General features: G+C 35.6%; 1 protein-coding gene across 1 annotated transcript in view; it reads left to right on the top strand.

Annotated features, from left to right (window-relative positions):
- Positions 1-20,376, top strand: part of TRHDE (thyrotropin releasing hormone degrading enzyme) — a 421,266-nt gene that overhangs the window by 359,325 nt on the left and 41,565 nt on the right. Inside the window, exons 13-15 of the mRNA XM_033221251.1 lie at positions 10,337-10,484; positions 12,564-12,661; positions 13,096-13,203. Coding sequence (XP_033077142.1) covers positions 10,337-10,484; positions 12,564-12,661; positions 13,096-13,203 — 354 coding nt within the window. The remainder of the gene's footprint in view (positions 1-10,336; positions 10,485-12,563; positions 12,662-13,095; positions 13,204-20,376) is intronic.

The following is a 20,376-nucleotide window of genomic DNA, read 5'->3' as shown; positions in this document are numbered from 1 at the left end:
TCATGGGCATGGTGTAGGAAGACTGGGTTCAAATTCCAGCTCTCCCCTTATTTGCAATATGACCCTGGGAAGGTTAGAAAAGTTTTTTGAGCCTCAATTTTGATCTGTAGAATGGGGATGGTAATACGGCCAACCTGAGAAGATTGTTTCAAGGATTTAGTCACATGGTACATGCAAAGCATTGACACAGGGACTGACATACACGGAACCCTAAAGCAATGTTGTCTATCACAGTGCCTGTCTGATCTATGTAAGGCTCTCTGCTCCTTTGTCTGGGATCATTTGCTACTTTACAAAGACTGAAAACATGTACTCAGAGAATTTCCAAGAAACACATGTTTAGCTTAATAATTCTAATTCGAGTATTCTATCCAAAGAAAATCATTCAGAACATGTGAAAGTATTATGTACAAAGATGTTCATAGACCAGTTATTTATGATGTAAAACATGTATATAACCACAATATTTGACAATAGTGAACTACACTTATCTTCTCAACAGAATATTGTTAGAACCAATCCAAAGTTAATTATGAAGAATTTGAATAACATCCAAAAATTTTTTGAGTACTGATTTTATTTCCTGCTCTTTTCTTTCTTTATTTTTTTTAACTTTTATTTTAGGGTCAGGGGGTACATGTGCAAGTTTATCATATAGGTAAATTGCGAGCCATGGGGATTTGGTTTACAGATTATTTTGTCATGCAGGTAATAAGCATAGTACCTGATAGGTAGTTTTTCAATCTTCACCCTCCTCCCTCCCTCCACGATAAGTTAAATATATAAACTTCTGTGTGTAATATATAAAAGACAAAACTTTTGACATACATATTAGACTAGAGAAGACATAGTTCTCTTTAAGTTGTTTGGTTTGAGTGATGTTTTTACTCTTTTCTAGTTTCCTGTTATTCACACATTTCTCCAAAAAGCAGCCATATAGGAAGTTAGAAGCTTCACTGATTTATGGACCTTTAGGTTAACGATTGGATGTCCTGATGGCAGTAGACTCAACCTTTGAAAAATCCAGTTGGAATTTTTTATTCTTTTTACTCCCATGTGGCCCCTTTAGAGCACTGAAAAACTTCACTGCTCAATAAGCAGAATTCCATACTAGCTTTAAGAATTGCATTTTCCATGGAAATCATAATCTCTGTGGATTATTATTTTTTATTCATTTCAGGCAGTAGTCTGTATTTAAATTCTAGGCTAATTCTGCTAATTAACCCAAAGTGGAATATACACCTTCCTGTACATAAAGTACATATTATTTTAAAATGTCTTCATTATTGAAATTATTTATCAGTGACCTTCCTTATGTTTTCTAATGCTGCTTTTAACATTTAAACAAGAAAAAATGTGTGGATAAGTTTTGTAATAATTTTTTCTGATATTTTCATAAGAAACTTTCTAAAACAAATGTCATGCATGGTCTGTCTTTAAAACTCATATTCTCTGTTTTTATGTCATTCATTTCACTCACTAGGTATATATTTTTCTCATGTAAGCATGGTCCGTATAGTGAGAGAAGACCAACTGGGAAATCATATTTCACATCCTTCTCATCTTGAAGGACCACGTGGCACATTTGAGTTTGCTCTCCATAGCAGCCAGAGTCACCCTTTTAAAACATAAATCAGATCGTGCCATTTCCCAGCTCAAAAACTTGCGGTGACTTTCCATCACACGTAGAAAAACAATCTGAGCTCCCACTGTGCAGCAAAAAGTTCGGGTGCCTGCCTGTGTGTGTAGCGCACCTGGGTCTGCGCTAGGTCTCTGCAGGGGCAGAAGCAGGAACCACAGGTGGACTGCCTGCCCCTACAGAGTCACCTTCTAAGCGCATGAGAATGAGAACATCACCATGGTGCAGGGCATCTGACTTTCAGAAAACGTAATTGATGGAAGAAAGCAACTCCCATCCTCTGATTTAATGTCACAGCAGTATTCTGCTGTTTGTGGTGCATCAGTTTTTTCATGAAGATTTTGAGTACCTAAGGAACTGGCATTGGAGCATGCTAAAATAAAGATTCTGAAAATCAGAAATAATTAAAGCAAGGTAAAGAACTGGACCAACCAAGAGAGGGCCACTGCCAATGAGCTTTGCTTCATAGAGTCTACTAAGTGAGGAGGAAGGCTGTAAGGCAAAGCACCTGGCTAAACACCTGGAAGAGAAAAACCTGGTGGCAAAACAGCAGGATGCATTTTACAAGAAGCAGCTGGCTAGACTGGAGGAGAGGAGCTGAGTTCCACAAAGTCACCACTGAGCAATATCAGAAAGCTGCCAAAGAGATGGAAGCAAAGTTCAGTGACATGAGTTTTGTCCTATCTGTGCTGATCTGCAGGCCAGAATTCTTCAGTGTTGTCATGAGAGCACACCCCAGACCCTCAGTGGCTTTGCACTAGCTAACCTGTAAGTGTGCTGTGTTCATCATGCCAAACAGGACATGATTGAGAAGAGATGGTAATATCAACTTCTGGAACAAGCAAATCTCCTTCAATGTTAATTCCAGAGGTAGAACTTTTTTTTCCTAGCAAGAAATTAACCCATTTAAAGAGAATACCATTAAAGAGAAGCACCAGAGGGTGAATTCTGACAAATTATATCACATTTTGATCAGTAATGATTTGAAAAGACAGCCTTCTTGACCTTTTTGCACTTTCTACTTCTACTGGCCATAAAAACTTTCTCTTCTAATCAAGCTCCTTCATTTCATGAACCTTCACTCTAGCAAAGCTAGGGGTGAGGGTGAGGCTAAGTTATTAATAACTGGAGTGTAAAGAAGAGAGGGAAAAAAACCTAGATCTTGGGAAAAGAGTGCTGTGTGAGATTATCTAGGCTGTGGCATATTGGTTTTCTCCTTTGACTGTATAAGAGTTCTTTCACTTTAACTTCTTATGATGATCATGCCAGTAAGAGACAAAAAGGAAGGAAAATTTACCTCTTGTTAGAATAATGTTTATGATTACAAGTGAAATAAGGCATTTAAAAAATCAATATAAAGGCAACCTTAAGCTTTTACAATCTCTTCTCTATCGTGAATACTGACATCTTTTCTTCATTCACTATTAATAACAAATACATTTTCTGATGCACAAAAGAGAAAAACAACCCAAAGCCCTTATTATTTCAGGTTTTTCATGCTCTGGTTACCGCTGACCTCTGCAACTTCATACCCTGACCTTTTTCCTCAGCTAACTCCATGCCAGCTACAAAGGCCCTCTGTTATTCCTTCAACATCCCAGTCTGTTCCTGTCTCAAGACCTTTGAATTTGCTGTTTCCTCAGTCAGTATTCTCCTCCCACCAAACTTGCTGTTTCCTCAGTCAGAATAATTCTCCCACCAGAATCGATCAACCTGTTCTCTCACTTCATGCAGGTGACACCTTCCCTAACCACCCATTTAAACCACTCCCCTCTAATTCTTCTTTCCCTAACCCTGCTTGCTTTCCCTTCATAGGATCTGGGACCACATTATGTATGTATTTGTGGATTAACGCTAATGTGATAAATTCCATGAAAGTGACATGCAAGCCAGATGTGAATGGAAGGAAGGAAGAAAGTAGTTGACCCTAATTCAAAGAGTTATTTTGAGAGGTTGCCTCATGGGGTGGAACCAGCAGGAGCTTGCTTGTCAGTCCTGGCAATTCTAGCCCTGCTACTTGTTAGCCATGTGAGGTTGGCAAGGGGCATATTTTCTGAAACTTTAGCTTCTTTCTCTAAAAACAATGGGCATAATAGTACTGATATTGATGCTTAGTATAACTGTTCTAAAGGATAGTAGACTGAAATAAATTTAGACCATATTTTCATAACATCATAACTGGTATACATTAATTCTTCAATACATGATAGCTTGAAATTATTAACTGGAAAGTTTTCTAAACAATAGTTGACTTGGGCCATAAAACTAAGGTTTTTTTCTCTTTTTGACCAAATAACTGACATCTGTTAATTCTTCCAATTAATGGTCAAATATTGACCCTATTTCTCAGCACTATTAAGTACCCAGTAGACTCTGTTTTAAGATGATGGTTGATTTCTTATGATATTATGTTTGGAAATACAGAAGAAAGCATGTATAGAGAAGAAATGCTGGATGCAATGATGGTGGTAGTGAGACTACATAAACTACAAAATAAATGTTTCCTGGATGTCTTACTTTTAATTTTTAAATGTTTACTGAAGAAGGAACTCTAGAAATCATGTTGTTTACCCTTGCCAATTTTCTGACTAGGAGAAAGAGATTTCTAAGCCTTCCATCAATTTATTTAAATGAATGGCATAAATAACACTATTGCTTCTAGGAAAGTAATTTGCTAATCAGAGAAAAATAAAGTAGAGATGTTTGTATAATGCCTCTACATGCTCACTGGCTATAAAGCTATTTTATTTTGGTATAGACTCGCTAATGTAAAACTGTTGTCTAGATAGCAGTGGACTTCTTGTCTTCTATATGTGTTGTCATTAATAAAATAGATGAGAAAAAATACTATCAATATCACCCTAATAAAATTCTCTCATCCTGCTGTTTTTTAACCTTCAAAAATGCTTAATTAAAAATATGGTTATGTTTAAGTTTTATAGTATCTTTGGCAAGTACTCCTGTTTTTAAAAGCTATGACATTATTGCCATAATTTAATTTGGTTTAAGGACCATTTATTGAGTGCCTATTTTGTGCTGGGTTCTGCATTAGGCTGTGGGGATAAAAAGACGGGTAGGGCATATTTCATTTTCTGAAAGAGCTAAGGCCAGTGAGTAAGATAATACTGTGAGAAAATAATGACTAATGTCCTGATAATTATTATGAATAGAGGTGTTCTCAAAGTGTTAGTTGAAACCAGAAAAAAGGTGCCTAAGTCAAGTTTGGATCAGGCTTTCTGGAAGAGAAGGAGCAGAAGGAGGAGGGGCTCTGAGATCTCTTCTCTGTGCACCTTTTCACATTACTAATTGTGTTAGGCCATTCTTGTAATGCTATAAAGAAATGCGTGAGACTGTGTAATTTATAAGAAAAGAGGTTTAATTGGCTCACAATTTTGCAGGATGTAAAGGAAGCGTAGTCCTCGTGTCTGGGGAGGCCTCAGGAAACTTCTACTCATGGTTGAAAGTCAGTAGGAGCAGACACATCAGCTGACAAAAGTAGGAGCAAGCGAGAGAGAGTCACGGGGAGGCATCATATACTTTTAAATGACCAGATCTCATGAGAACTCAGCATCAGGAAGACAGCACCAATCCATGAAGGGGGATCTGCCTCATGATCCAAACACTTCCAACCAGGCCCCACTTCCAGCATTGAGAATTGCAATTCAACATGAGATTTGAGTGGGGACAAATGGTCATACTATATCACTAATTTTATGGGGCTACAAATTAGTAACTTCCTTTTACATCTCTTCAGACAATTAAGCAATGGCTGAATGATATCTTTTTTTTGTTTCTCTAGAAACTGATCAAATGAGCTGTTGGTTGACAGAGATACTTCCCCTATGTTTTTCCCCTTTTATTCTATGGTACATCAAGAACTATTGGGATTTCCAATCTGTGCCATAAGGTTTTCCCACAAAGAGCGTATAAAGCCTTTTAATAATGAATAATGAAAAATAGCAGATAAATCCTACTAAACTTTATAATTAAGCATTTCAGCAAGTGCTTTAAAACTCTGTGCCCTGAGGGACAGTGACAGTATCTGCAGCGTGCATTGTGAAATATGTAGGAGACTATTTTTTGGCTTTAAATGAATATTCAGTTAATATTCATTTATTAGAGTATGATGTAGAGTATCAAGAGTAGAGTATGATGCTCCAAAGAATCTGAGAATTGTGTTTTATTTGTATTTCTCTAAGTTTCAAGCCCAGAAATCAATTGCCTTTAAAGAAAACTCAGAGTTAAATAGGTTATTCTTCTATACAAGCCACCCATCTCAGTAAGATTCAGAAGTTAACATTCAAAGGAATTCAGAATGGTTTTTAAAAAGCAGTTTTGGATCTTAGGTGGAAACAAAGCCAGTTAAGGTCAGAGCATTTCAATATCAGCTAACATAGTCTTGTTTTAATCTCTTTCTTATAAAATACATTATCTAGTGCACTTAAAGATATATTTTATTTCAAGCTCTTATAAATTGGAGGAGGAGGAGGGAAGGATATATGTGTGCATGTAGCAAGGGATGGGAGGAGCAGCTGTCTAGCTACATGCATATGGACAATCTTTTATTTATTTTTGTAACATTCCTCATTTGCCTCTTTCTCATTGTCTTTTCTTTGATTTTCAAATCATTTCTTATGCTCATCCTCACTCCAATAGTAGGGAAGAAAGGTATAATCTACAACCTCTTCCTAAAATATTAATAGGACACACTTAATTATATATGAAATACATACAGTATGTATTCTTTAAATTTGCTATTTTTAATTTTTGTTAGCAATATTTCCCTGTGGTGATGCAAATTTAGAGAAACTGCATTTCACCATCAGAACCCTAAGTGTGCTGCCTACTGGGCCAATGACAGTGAGCTAATGTTGTGTTTCATTCACTGGATTCCACATACTTCCCTATATTGATTGCACTATCAGTAGTAGTAATCACAGATATCATTACCAGCCAATTACACAAACACGCATCTGAGCTAGGTAACCTATACTCCAACATTGTCTCTTACAGTTCTTAATTTTGTAATGAAGCTGATCATCCTCTTGCCCAATTAAGTGTATCTACATATTGTGATGTCGTGGGCTTAAATGCAAGTATATTAAATTATGTAGTTGGTAATTACATATGTTGGTACCACAGCAGAAGGAGGGCAATTTGAGTATAATCTGTTTCTTATTCTATTCGAGGTCAGCATTAAAGAAGGTTAATTGCTGTTAAAAAAAAATTGACCCCAAAACACATTTGGTAAGATAAAATGGAAATTATTTGTGCTCACATAACAGGAGTGTGTGTGAGAATTGACACGGTCATGCAGTCATCCAGGGACCCAGGCAGGTTTTTGATATATTCAATACAAGACTGTCACGGTCACCTGGAAGTTTCACTTAAGGAAAAATAACATAGAAGACCTAATGGGAGATGTCTAAGGACAACCCAGGCAGAGAGGCACATTCATATTCTGTTGGCTAGATCACAGTCTCATGACCACACCTAAGTACCAGGAGAACTGTGAAGTATAGTTCATTCAAAGAAGAAGAGAAGAGCATGGATCTGGGTGAGCAGTTAGAGATCCCTGCCAAAAGGACTCAAAACAGAACTTGCTCCGTTTCTCTGTTTAATGAGTGGTTTTCCTTACTTGCCTTTCCATTATTTGGAACTTCTATCAGGTTTGCTTTGCTTTTATTTTTTTCACACAGTGCCAGATGTCTTATAAAACCTAGATCCATGCCCTGTCTCCTAGACTTGTACATATTAAGCAACTAAAGAGTGGAGAATATAAAATTACAAAGTATTTCTCAAACTGTTAAATAGTTAAATTGTACCCATATTATTACAATTGTTTTTCAGTAGATTAAATTGTAGATATGTAGGTTAGATTAAAAGCTTTTCTGTGCTATAATGGGTGTCCCTTAGTTCCATCCTTTTATGGACAAAGAATGTGAGGGCTGGAGAGATAAATTATTTTCCTAATTGTACGAGTGTGGTAGTAGTCAGATTCAGGCTCTTTCTCAAATCTAAGTTTCTTTCCATAACATTATTTGTCATCGTTTTTATTTGCAGGCAAATTCCCTACAAAGTATGAATCATTAAATAAGGTCTATACATTTTTAGAGATGAAATAAAACACAATAAATTGTAATTGACATAAAGCTATTGTGTCCAAATTTATGGGAAATGAGATTCAAGCAACTTTCCAAACTTATTTGAAGTTTTGTAATAAGTGAGCTACTTACTAAAAATTTTTTTTAAAAATACATTAATTTTCTTATTTAACAAAATAATAATGGCTTCTAAATAAATCTTCAACTTTAACATTATACAATCCATGGCATGTATAAAGAGAAGGTGAATATTTAATCACCACACTAATTAATATTTAGAATTAAAAGTTCGAGAGTACAAAATCTGAACTACTGGAAGCTACATTTCTTTTAAGGACATAATCTAAAATATTATTTTAATAAAAATTGTATTACATTTTCAGGGAGTGAACAAACCTGTGAAATCAAAATTTAAGTTATTATTGGGATGTTGTCCTGGCTAAAATATAGTTGCTTATTTAATTATTGTTGCCATAGCCTAATTTCACGCTATTTCTTCAAAAATGTATAAAATGGAATTTGCACAGGAAAAAAGTGGCACAAATCTAGGTACACTGTAAATCATAAATTTTCAGATTTTTTAATTATGTGAAATTTGAAGTTTGCTCACTATTTTATTTATGTGAATTATGAACCTGTGGTTGATCTTGTACTATGGTTGAATCAACATCATTAGCGTGTCACACATTCTTTTGTTTTAATTAAAAGAAAACTGCAGCACCCTCTTCAAAATTTGTTTTTTATTATGAACATTATAAGCACAGTTATAAGCTAATATTCATCCGTAGGGTAATTTTTGCATGTGACATTGAATTAAGACTAAATAATATGAAAAAATTATTTTAACGGAAGATGAAAAGGACTCTGTTTCCTCCCTGTCCACTTTCAACCATGCACAAATACAAAGGTCCATCTAATTTTGTTATATTGCAAAATAACAGTGTGAAATGTAGATAAGCAGGACAACCAGGCTTTCTTGCTTTCATAGTTCCCTCTTCCCTATGTTAACAGTCTGCATTCAGTTGATTTGTCTTTGTCTGTTTGGGCTGTTATAACAAAATACCTTACACTGGGTAATTTAGGAACAATAGAAATTTTTGTTCATGGTTCTGGAGGCCAGGGAGTCCAAGATCAACTTCCAGCAGATGAGAGCTTGCTTCAGAGATTGTGCCTTCTTACTGCACACACATTGAAAAGAAGAGTCAAGAAAACCCATTGGAACCTCTTTAATAAGGGCACTAATCCCATTCATGAAAATAGAGCCCTCATGACCTCATCACTTCCAAAGGCCCTACCTCTTAATACTGTCACAATGGATATTAGGTTCCAACACATAAATTTTAGGGAAATATCAACATTCAAACCATAGCAAATATCAATGCTGAAAAACTCCACCAAAATACATAATGTCACTATATGCAGTGAAGACATCAAGGCTAAGACCATCTTTTAATGTATTGTGGACTCTCATTTATATTGCTTTGATTTTGCTAGAATATTACCTACAGTCCACTGGAAAAAAGAGATACATAGTTATTTTTGGCTTCTTTTCTTGATATGGCCTCTTAAACTACAGACAATATGTATTAAGATAATTTTTAAAAGGTACAATTTAGTATTTTCTAAGGAAACTGATATTGGTTCTCAAGGTGACATATTTTATTTTGAAAGGAAAAAAATAGAAGAAAAGAGCTCTTCTTGGCCAGGTGCAGTGGCTCACGCCTGTAATCCTAGCACTTTGGGAGGCTGAGGCGGGCGGATCACGAGGTCAGGAGATCGAGACCATCCTGGCTAACACTGTGAAGCCCCGTCTTTACTAAAAATACAAAAATATTAGCCAGGTGTGGTGGCGGGTGCCTGTAGTCCCAGCTACTCAGGAGGCTGAGGCAGGAGAATGGCATGAACCCGGGAGGCAGAGCTTGCAGTGAGCCAAGATGGCACTACTGCACTCCAGCCTGGCCGACAGAGCGAGACTCCATCTCAGAAAAAAAAAAAAAAAAAAACCAGCTATTCCTTTAACATTTTTGTAATTTGGACTTTATTAAAACCTAGCTCAGATTTTCATCAGTGTTATGGAAAGCAACTTAAAAAAAGGTTTGAAAAACATGCTAATATTGTAATCTAACAAACACCCAGAACTGCAAATTGACACTTTAATTTGATGATCTTTTAAAAAGCAATGTGTATTAAATATCATTACCCTGAGCTAAATGACAAGTAAAGACAATACATGGAGAAACTGAAATTGCTTTTCAGTAATCAATTATTTTCAATTGCTTGTTAACCTCTGAAGAGTTTCTGTGAAGGAACATATCTAGGCTTGGTTTTGCTTATATTCCACAATTGCTTGCTTTTAAAAAAAATGCATTCTGATGTTTTTGTATTCATAATTTTTTAACTGTCCAACTCTGTATATATTAAGGTGGCACTGGCATCCTAAGTACGACTATATTTTAAAAGTGAGTAATTTTATTTTTATAGCACTGAATATGCTTTCTTTATACTATGATGAATCTTGCTTTTCTGTCTTTTATTTGTGTAAGTAAAAATCTTCGTTTGTGCATCATCATGTATCTATTTTTTTTAACTGCAGGGCTGGCTATTTGCCTCAGAATATTCCTCTGGAGATTATCAGATACCTGTCTGAGGAGAAGGATTTTCTTCCATGGCATGCTGCCAGCCGAGCTCTTTATCCACTAGATAAATTACTGGACCGCATGGAAAACTACAACGTTTTCAATGTAAAAAGATATAATTTTTCTTTCTAATTTTTAGAAGATACACTATTTTATTCTTTTTCTACTATTATGTATGCAACTGATCCCAAATTATTTTAGTTTGTTCTTCTAGTTTGTGTTATCCTGATTTTTGTCCTAATTGTCTATGCAACACAGATGACAATTATTTGAAGAAGAAATTTGATACAAAAGCTACCTTTTGCTCTGACCTAAAAGTGTCAATTAAGCTTAAATGCTCCAGAATTAAAGAAGAAATATACATGGCAAAGTTTTAAAGTTCAAACTTACTTTCCAAGAGTTAGAGGGCTCTGTGTTCGCAAAGGACTTAACCTGGGTGGAAAGATCCCAAAGATCTTAACAGAATATAGGCATTTTCAGTAACGATTCTTAGTCATTATTTTTATCCAAAAGGGCATAGTGAATTCAATTCACTGCCTTAATTAACAAGGATAAGATCAACATTGAGGCAAAAGCCCATTCATAATTGGGTCCAAGGGGATACAGGAAAGCAAACAACAGATAATCCAAATAGACAAGAAGACATGACAAACATTCTAAATTGTTACCTGACCAGATTTTCTGAACTCAAAACCTAGTAAACCAAAATTACACCGCTCATGCCATCTAATCTGATTTAATAATCATTTTCAATAATATTAGGATTAAGTACTGCTCATGAGCCTTTTGATTCTTAAATTTCTTATCATTGTGCCTTCCATGATCTTTGAACACTATTTATTTTCGTTTAGTTAGTGTAAGAGACTGCTCTGTGTTTTATAAAATTATCTTATTTTTTATAACATACTGACTATACTAATTAACATGCACATTTGGGATTACTGAAAAGTGGATTCCTGTGACATGAAATCTTTTTATTGGAGCCATCTGATTTCTGATGGCCATCAGAATTCCTTCCTTTTTATTTTTACTTTAAACCTACAGAAAATAAACTGTTTAATGATTTTTTTAATGGGAATAATTACGTTCATTGTTAGTTTTGTCTAAGCCCTTAGAACAGACATGCAAATAAATGGGCCGTTATAGTTATGATATGATTTTTTACCTGCTAGAGAAATATTACACATTAATTTCTCCCTAACACAAAGACACTGCAATATTAAACCTTTGTAAAAGTAAAATATATTTTTGAATATATTTGTACATTAGAATAGTGTATCATGTCAGATTCTTTGTTTGCAATAAACAGTTTAGAATTGTTTTCATTGTAATTTAAATGTTTGTATTCCTTTGGCAAAATTCAAGAACCACATTAAAGTGAGGGAGAGCCAACCTGGGCAACATGGTGAAACCCCATCTCTACAAAAAATAAATAAATAAATAAATAAATACAAAAATTAACTGGGTGTAGTGGCTTGTGCCTGTAATCACAGCTACTCGTGAGGCTGAGGTGGGAGGATGGCTTGAATCTAGGTGGAGGATGCAGTGAGCTGTGATTGTTGCCACTGCACTCCAGCCAGGGCAACAGAGTGGAGACCCTGTCTAAAAAAAAACAAAAAATAGCGAGGGAGAGCATGCCTTACCTTGATACTGATACCTAAATGTGTCATTAGCTGAATGAATTGTTGACTTTGAAATACCATTATAATTACATTGAAGAGTTCTGTGTATCTCAGCTTCATCAGTACTAGGCTATTGGTTGGGCCAACATAGTAGTTTTGCATTAAATATGCCCTGTTGATATAAAATGCATAAATAATAGATGTCCATTTTCATATAGTATATCTATATACATTTGTACATATGTACTCATAGGTGTTATCAATATTATTTATTTTCCTCATTTTGTTACAAAAGTCATCATCTAAAATATTTACTCATGCAAATTAGTGATTTAATAGGAAGAAGAGTAGACTTGTACCATTCCAATAGCATTTTATCCCTATTTTCTATATATGAAATATTAAATTGAATAAAATTATAATAGAACATTACTTACAATTTTACTGATATTTGAAAGTAGGTACATTTTAAGAATATTTTAATTATATTATAGAATTTTAATTATCAGTATACAGAAGTTTTAAACTGACCTTATCTTTATCTGTTCTATACCCCATTTAGGAATATATTTTAAAGCAAGTTGCAACAACATATATCAAGCTTGGGTGGCCGAAAAATAATTTTAATGGATCTCTTGTTCAAGCATCCTACCAACATGAGTACTGTTTTATCTTCTTATCCTCTTCTTTTCCCCTAGAACTGTACAATAATATACTACTAGTGCCATTGTGACTTTAGCAGCATGAAACAATCTTCCTTTCATTCTTCATCTTACATGTCACTTTCCCGAGAGGACTGTCACTGGGTAGCACAGTTTCCATTGCCTGATCCTGAGAACAAAGACGTTTCCTTGCTGTGTTTTAATTTAAGATCTACCTTTATTGGTGATATTGAGATCGGAACGCATGCCTCTCACTGGAGTACTGTTAAACTTTTAGTATGTTTAACTTCCACTCTGCCTAAGTGACTTTTACTCAGCAGCATAGGATTTCCAGATCTAAAAACCATTCTTATGTTAATAATGTATCTACTATTTAGGGAATGAATTTCTCTCACTTTCTTTTTAATTTGTTTCCCTTTTGATGATCTCTAGAGAACTACGTAGAGAAGTTATAATGCTGGCCTGCAGTTTTGGCAACAAGCACTGTCACCAACAGGCATCAACTCTTATTTCAGATTGGATTTCCAGCAACAGGAACAGGTAAATTGAGCCAATTCCTGTATTTCTGATATTATTTAATAGTGCTTTCAGATTCTCAGTGGATGCATTTCATTTACCAACTGGAGAAAAACAAGACAAGGAAAAACAAAAGCATACAGCAACATTTTGTATCAGATTCACAGCTTCCAAGGCAAGAGTGGGTATCTTTGAAATGATTCACTGAGTTTATGCTAACTTTATTAATTTAGATCTCTATTTTTAAATATATATATAAGTTGTCACCTTATTTCAAGTTTTGAAAGCTCTGCTATCATAACAAAATAATGAAATTCAATCCAGACTCTTTCAGGTTCTTTATAAAGGTTGTGGCATTTATTCATAAAACAATTACCAGCATGTGTCATAAACAAAGTAGCATAACAAATGTTAATATTAAAAACTAAAAATAAAAGGTTATGAAAAAAAATCTTTCCTTTTTCAGTGACCCTTGATAATGACCTTAAACTTGTATCTTATCTTAGAATTTTGCCATATAGTATTTTAATATATGAGGTTAAAGTTGTTTAATTAAATTACTTTTGAGGAAAAAATACTGTGCTAAATGTCGCTTGCTAATGAAAGGAATACTAAACATAAACATAATCAAAGATTGTTAGTATTATGCCTACAGTATATTAAACCTTCTTAAGGTATCTTTATATTTTCAAGGGTATTAATGTACTGTTTCTTTTTACACTTTGAACAACTGATACCCATTCCTCTCCAGTTTTTGGCCCCCATAACTAGAGTCTTTCCTCCTAAAAGGAAGAGCAGCTAGGGGCTGATTTGTACAGATGATGCTATTTTATTTGCAATAGTAGGGTTGTTCCTGATATACGTGTGAGGGATGATCTAATGGGCAACAAAGAAAGACACTTGTTCCGGATAAACTTAAGAGAACTGCAGTCAGAATAACCTACTTATTAATAATTGGTGTTTGTCTTGTTAAGAGCTATTTAGGTTTAGATTTAATATCTAAATGACTAGATCAAAGAGTAACTATTCTGTTCAAAAGGTCTCTGTAGGAATCTTTCACTACATTATTTAGTTACTCATCATAATACCTCACCTTCCTGTAGCATTTCCTGCTTGCCCTCTAAATTAATTGTTTCTGGTCTTATACAAGCTAAAAAGGAAAACATTTTGTCAGTATCTTCTGCCAATTGATCTATTATCTATTTGAAGACAGCGATCCAATATTTCATCTGTCTTCTCTAGAACCAAAGTGTACCCATTTTTTAAATTTTCAAGATTTTTTGCTAAGCCTTCTGAAAACTATTTCATTAGACCTGAAAATGTTATACAAACTTTTTTGCTATTTTTACCACCTCCTTCAATTCTACCACATATAATCAGACCATGGAAGTAAAACATTTATCCAAAATAAATACAGCCACAATTTTTTTAAAAAATTTTTATTTTTTTATTGTACTTTAAGTTCTAGGGTACATGTGCATAACGTGCAGGTTTGTTACATAAGTATACTTGTGCCATGTTGGTGTGCTGTACCCATCAACTCGTCATTTACATCAGGTATAACTCCCAATGCAATCCCTCCCCCCTTCCCCCTCCCCCTCCCGTGATAAGCCCCAGTGTGTACTGTTCCCCTTCCCGTGTCCAAGTGATCTCATTGTTCAGTTCCCACCTATGAGTGAGAACATGCGGTGTTTGGTTTTCTGTTCTTGCGATAGTTTGCTGAGAATGATGGTTTCCAGCTGCATCCATGTCCCTGCAAAGGACACAAACTCATCCTTTTTTATGGCTGCATAGTATTCCATGGTGTATAAGTGCCACATTTTCTTAATCCAGTCTGTCACTGATGGACATTTGGGTTGATTCCAAGTCTTTGCTATTGTGACTAGTGCCGCAATAAACATACGTGTGCATGTATCTTTATAGCAGCATGATTTATAATCCTTTGGGTATATACCCAGTAATGGGATGGCTGGGTCATATGGTACTTCTAGTTCTAGATCTTCGAGGAATCGCCATACTGTTTTCCATAATGGTTGAACTAGTTTACAATCCCACCAACAGTGTAAAAGTGTTCCTATTTCTCCACATCCTCTCCAGCAACTGCTGTTTCCTGACTTTTTAATGATTGCCATTCTAACTGGTGTGAGATGGTATCTCATTGTGGTTTTGATTTGCATTTCTCTGATGGCCAGTGATGATGAGCATTTTTTCATGCATCTGTTGGTACAGCCACAATTTTATTAAAATCCATATTATATATACATATAAAAAAGATGAAATGTATTATGGAGAAATTATAGTCTCTTCTTTCTTCCCTTTTGTTTTTGTGTGTTTTGTTTGTTTTCGTTTTATTTTGCTATACACGTGCACTTTTTCAGAGCCGATTATTGTTTTAAAACGTTAATGGGTCTACTCGTATAAAGATGTTTTTCTACCATGTTGTTGAAATTGGACTCACACCATTGCATCACCATAATTTCTCTAGAAAGCATTCGACTCCTAATATCACTGTCTAAATTTTAGAAATATAGCTTTTGGGAAAAATGCTACTTTAAAAATAGTTCATTTATTTAAGAATACTTTTTGAATAATTCTCAGTACCATCTGGTAGCTGGAAATCAAAGAAGTGGATCTTAACATTCATAGAGGAACTGTTTTTAAACAGTTTTATTTTGAAATAAGAACTAAGTACAAGATAGAGTGTGAACACAAAGAAAGGAAACATTAGTATCATGGAGGGATCTCATTTTGATTCATGAAGGATAAGTAAGACTTAAGTGGATAGGGCAGGACTGAAGGCAGGAGTAGGTGTCTATGAATATGTAAGGTGGGTAGATGGGAATTCTAGACAGAATAAAGCCACACATGTTTCTGTTTAATTTAATACATGCGGTAATATTTGACTTGTAAACTTGAACAATTCATCCGCTCATTTTGGTTTTGGTAACTCTGCCACTTATCTGTGGTAAAATAATAAAATTTGGGCCAAACGACTTAAGATTCTTTTGTCATTTCCTTCATTAATTTCATTTTATATTCTCTGCCTTGCTTTCTTTTGTAACGGGGAAAGTAAACATGTTAAGTGAAATTAACTCTGTATTTACTAAGATTTGCTTAACCCACCACATGACACGCCCAGCAAGCACAGGTCACCTCCGGCAGTGAGGACAGATGATATCCACTATGCTACTAGGTGTGTGTGAAGATCAGAGGTGTAATCTGTATTTTTTGGATGACAGCTCGATAATTAAACAATAATACAATCCTGTAGTTGGTGCTGAGTTTAAGTTTCTCAAACTGAGTCAAAAAGGAAAGAACAATATTTATTTTTAAAATGGCCCTATAACAATAGACGAATAATCCTTGTTTGTTTGCTTTTTGTTTGTTTAACTGAAGCCTTAAATAGAGTGATTTACAAAAGTCATCTAAGAAAAGAATACTAGAGGTAATGTAGTAGACTTATGAAATATCTTGGGAAATACATATTTATTCTAATATGTCTACAAAACAGTGAGTCATAGAAGTAGCAGGGATTGCAAATTCGGGGGTGTTGTACTATACTATGCAGCATAATATTGATACGTTGGGGATATGGGTAAAATCAGTGACATCAGAATCACAAAAATGGAATGAATGTGAAAGGTGCTGCAGGGAGGGATAATGGGACCAAAAAGTACAATGAATAGCTAGAGATTGTAGCAGCAGAAAGAAAAATTCAAGAACTACAGTGGATGATAAATTGAATGAGTTGACATTCTAATACCTGTTAAAATATTCAAACGCTACAGTGTGTTGAATTGTAATGGCGATGTCATGCATAAAAAGGGATTGAGCTACATTCAGGTCTTGTTAGGCTGCAATTTGGAGACTCAGTTCAACAAAAAAAACACATTTCAAAAAAGAGACGAATTGTCGAGCATTTGGTGGAGATACAATACAAATGATAAAACGATCTTGAGAACATGAGCTATGAGAGGAGCTTGTGAAAATTGAAAATCTTAAAAAATAAAAAAAAGACACAGAAAAGATAATGGCCTTTTTCTATGTATAAAAGCATTATAAAGGGAATAGAAATTGGTTTATTTCACTGGTTGGTACAAATAAGGAAGAAATAATAGGCCCAAGTCTCACTGAGTAAAAAAAAAAAAAAAATTGGACATAGTATTACTGCAGATATGGTATTATAGGGTTTTCTCTAAGTAATAAATTTGACCGGAAGTTAAATATGTATCATAACAATGTATTTAAATACTGTTAAAGGGCACAATTTAAAGCTGTAAGCCAATACAAAGTTTGAAAGGATTTATTTTTATTTTATTTTTTGTTATACTTTAAGTTCTAGGGTACATGGATACAATGTGCAGGTTTGTTACCTATGTATACATGTGCCATGTTGGTGTGCTGTACCCATTAACTCGTCGTTTACATTAGGTGTATCTCCTAATGCGATTATCCCTCCCTCCTGCCCCTACACCACAACAGGCCCTGGTGTGTGATGTTCCCCTTCCTGTGTCCAAGTGTTCTCATTGTTCAATTCCCACCTATGAGTGAGAACATGTGGTGTTTGGTTTTCTGTTCTTGCGATGGTTTTGTGAGAATGATGGTTTCCAGCTGCATCCATAGCCCTGCAAAAGACATGAACTCATCCTTTTTTATGGCTGCATAGTATTCCACCGTTTATATATGCCACATTTTCTTAATCCAATCTGTCATTGATGGACATTTGGGTTGATTCCAAGTCTTTGCTATTGTGAACAGTGCCACAATAAACATACGTGTGCATGTGTCTTTATAGCAGCATGATTTATAATCCTTTGGGTGTGTACCCAGTAATGGGATGGCTGAGTCAAATGGTATTTCTAGTTCTAGATCCTTGAGGCATTGCCACACTGTCTTCAACAATGGTTGGACTAGTTTACAGTCCCACCAACAGTGTAAGTGTTCCTATTTCTCCATATCCTCTACAGCACCTGTTGTTTCCCAATTTTTTAATGATTGCCATTCTAACTGGTGTGAGATGGTATCTTATTGTGGTTTTGATTGGCATTTCTCTGATGGCCAGTGATGATGAGCATTTTTTCATGTGTCTGTTGGCTGCATAAAAGTCTTCTTTTGAGAAGTGTCTGTTCATATCCTTTGCCCACTTTTTGATGGGGTTGTTTGTTTTTTTCTTGTAAATTTGTTTGAGTTCTTTGTAGGTTTTGGCTATTAGCCCTTTGTCAGATGAGTAGATTGCAAAATTTTTCTCCTATTCTGTAGGTTGCCTGTTCACTCTGAGGGTAGTTTCTTTTACTGTACAGAAGCTCTTTAGTTTAATTAGATCCCATTTGTCTATTTTGGCTTTTGTTGCCATTGCTTTTGGTGTTTTAGACCTAAAGCCCTTGCCCATGCCTATGTCCTGAATAGTATTGCCTAGGTTTTCTTCAAGGGGTTTCATGGTTTTAGGTCTAACATTTAAGTCTCTAATCCATCTTGAATTAATTTTTGTATAAGGTGTAAGGAAGGGATCCAATTTCAGCTTTCTACTTATGGCTAGCCAATTTTCCCAGCACCGTTTATTAAGTAGGGAATCCTTACCCCATTTCTTGTTTTTGTCGTTTGTCAAAGATCAGATGGTTGTAGATGTGTGGTATTACCTCTGAGGGCTCTGTTCTGTTCCATTGGTCTATATCTCTTTTTTGGTACCAGTCCCATGCTGTTTTGGCTACTGTAGCCTTGTAGTATAGTTTGAAGTCAGGTAGCATGATGCCTCCAGCTTTGTTCTTTTGGCTTAGGATTGTCTTGGCAATGCAGGCTCTTTTTTGGTTCCATATGAACTTTAAAGTAGTTTTTACCAATTCTGTGACAAAAGTCATTGGTAGCTTAATGGGGATATCATTGAATCTACAAATTGCCTTGGGCAGTATGGCCATTTTCACGATATTGGTTCTTCCTGTCCATGATCATGGAATTTTCTTCCATCTGTTTGTGTGCTTTTTTATTTCGTTGAGCAGTGGTTTGCAGTTCTCCTTGAAGAGGTCCTTCACATTCGTTGTAAGTTGTATTCCTAGGTATTTTATTCTCTTTGAAGCAATTGTGAATGGGAGTTCACTCATGATTTGGCTCTCTGTTTGTCTGTTATGGTTGTATAAGACTGCTTGTGGCCGGGCGCGGTGGCTCAAGCCTGTAATCCCAGCACTTTGGAGGCCGAGACGGGCGGATCACGAGGTCAGGAGATCGAGACCATCCTGGCTAACATGGTGAACCCCGTCTCTACTAAAAAATACAAAAAACTAGCCGGGCGACATGGCGGGCGCCTGTAGTCCCAGCTGCTTGGGAGGCTGAGGCAGGAGAATGGCGTAAACCCAGGAGGCGGAGCTTGCAGTGAGCTGAGATCCGGCCACAGCACTCCAGCCTGGGCGGCAGAGCGAGACTCCGTCTCAAAAAAAAAAAAAAAAAAAAAAAAAAAAAAAAAAAAAAAAGACTGCTTGTGATTTTTGCACATTAATTTTCTATCCTGAGAATTTGCTGAAGTTGCTTATCAGCTTAAGGAGATTTTGGGCTGAGATGATGGGGTTTTCTAAATATACAATCATGTCTTCTGTACCAATTTGACTTCTTTTCCTAATTGAATACCCTTTATTTCTTTCTCTTGTCTGACTGCCCTGGCCAGAACTTCCAACACTGTATTGAATAGGAGTGGGAGAGAGGGCATCCCTTCTTCTGCGAGTTTTCAAATGGAATGTTTCCAGTTTTTGCCCATTCAGTATGATATTGGCTGTGGGTTTGTCATAAATAGCTCTTACTATTTTGAGATACGTTCCATCAATACCTAATTTATTGAGAGTGTTTAGCATGAAGGGCTGTTGAATTTTGTCAAAGACCTTGTCTGCATCTACTGAGATAACCATGTGGTTTTTGTCTTTGGTTCTGTTTATATGCTGGATTATGTTTATTGATTTGCATATGTTGAACCAGCCTTGCATCCCAGGGATGAAGCCTACTTGATGATGGTGGATAAACTTTTGGATATGCTGCTGGATTTGATTTGCCAGTATTTCGTTGAGGATTTTTGCATCAATGTTCATCAGAGATATTGGTCTAAAATTATCTATTTTTGTTGTGTTTTTTGTTTGTTGTTTTTTTTGTGTGTGTGTCTTTTTTGTTTTGTTGTGTCTCTGTCAGGCTTTGGTATCAGGCTTTGGTGTCAGGCTTTGG

Source organism: Trachypithecus francoisi, unplaced genomic scaffold (genome assembly GCF_009764315.1).
Source record: "Trachypithecus francoisi isolate TF-2019V2 unplaced genomic scaffold, Tfra_2.0 Lachesis_group11, whole genome shotgun sequence".
Lineage (NCBI taxonomy): Eukaryota > Metazoa > Chordata > Mammalia > Primates > Cercopithecidae > Trachypithecus > Trachypithecus francoisi.
This window is presented reverse-complemented; position numbering and strand designations above follow the sequence as displayed.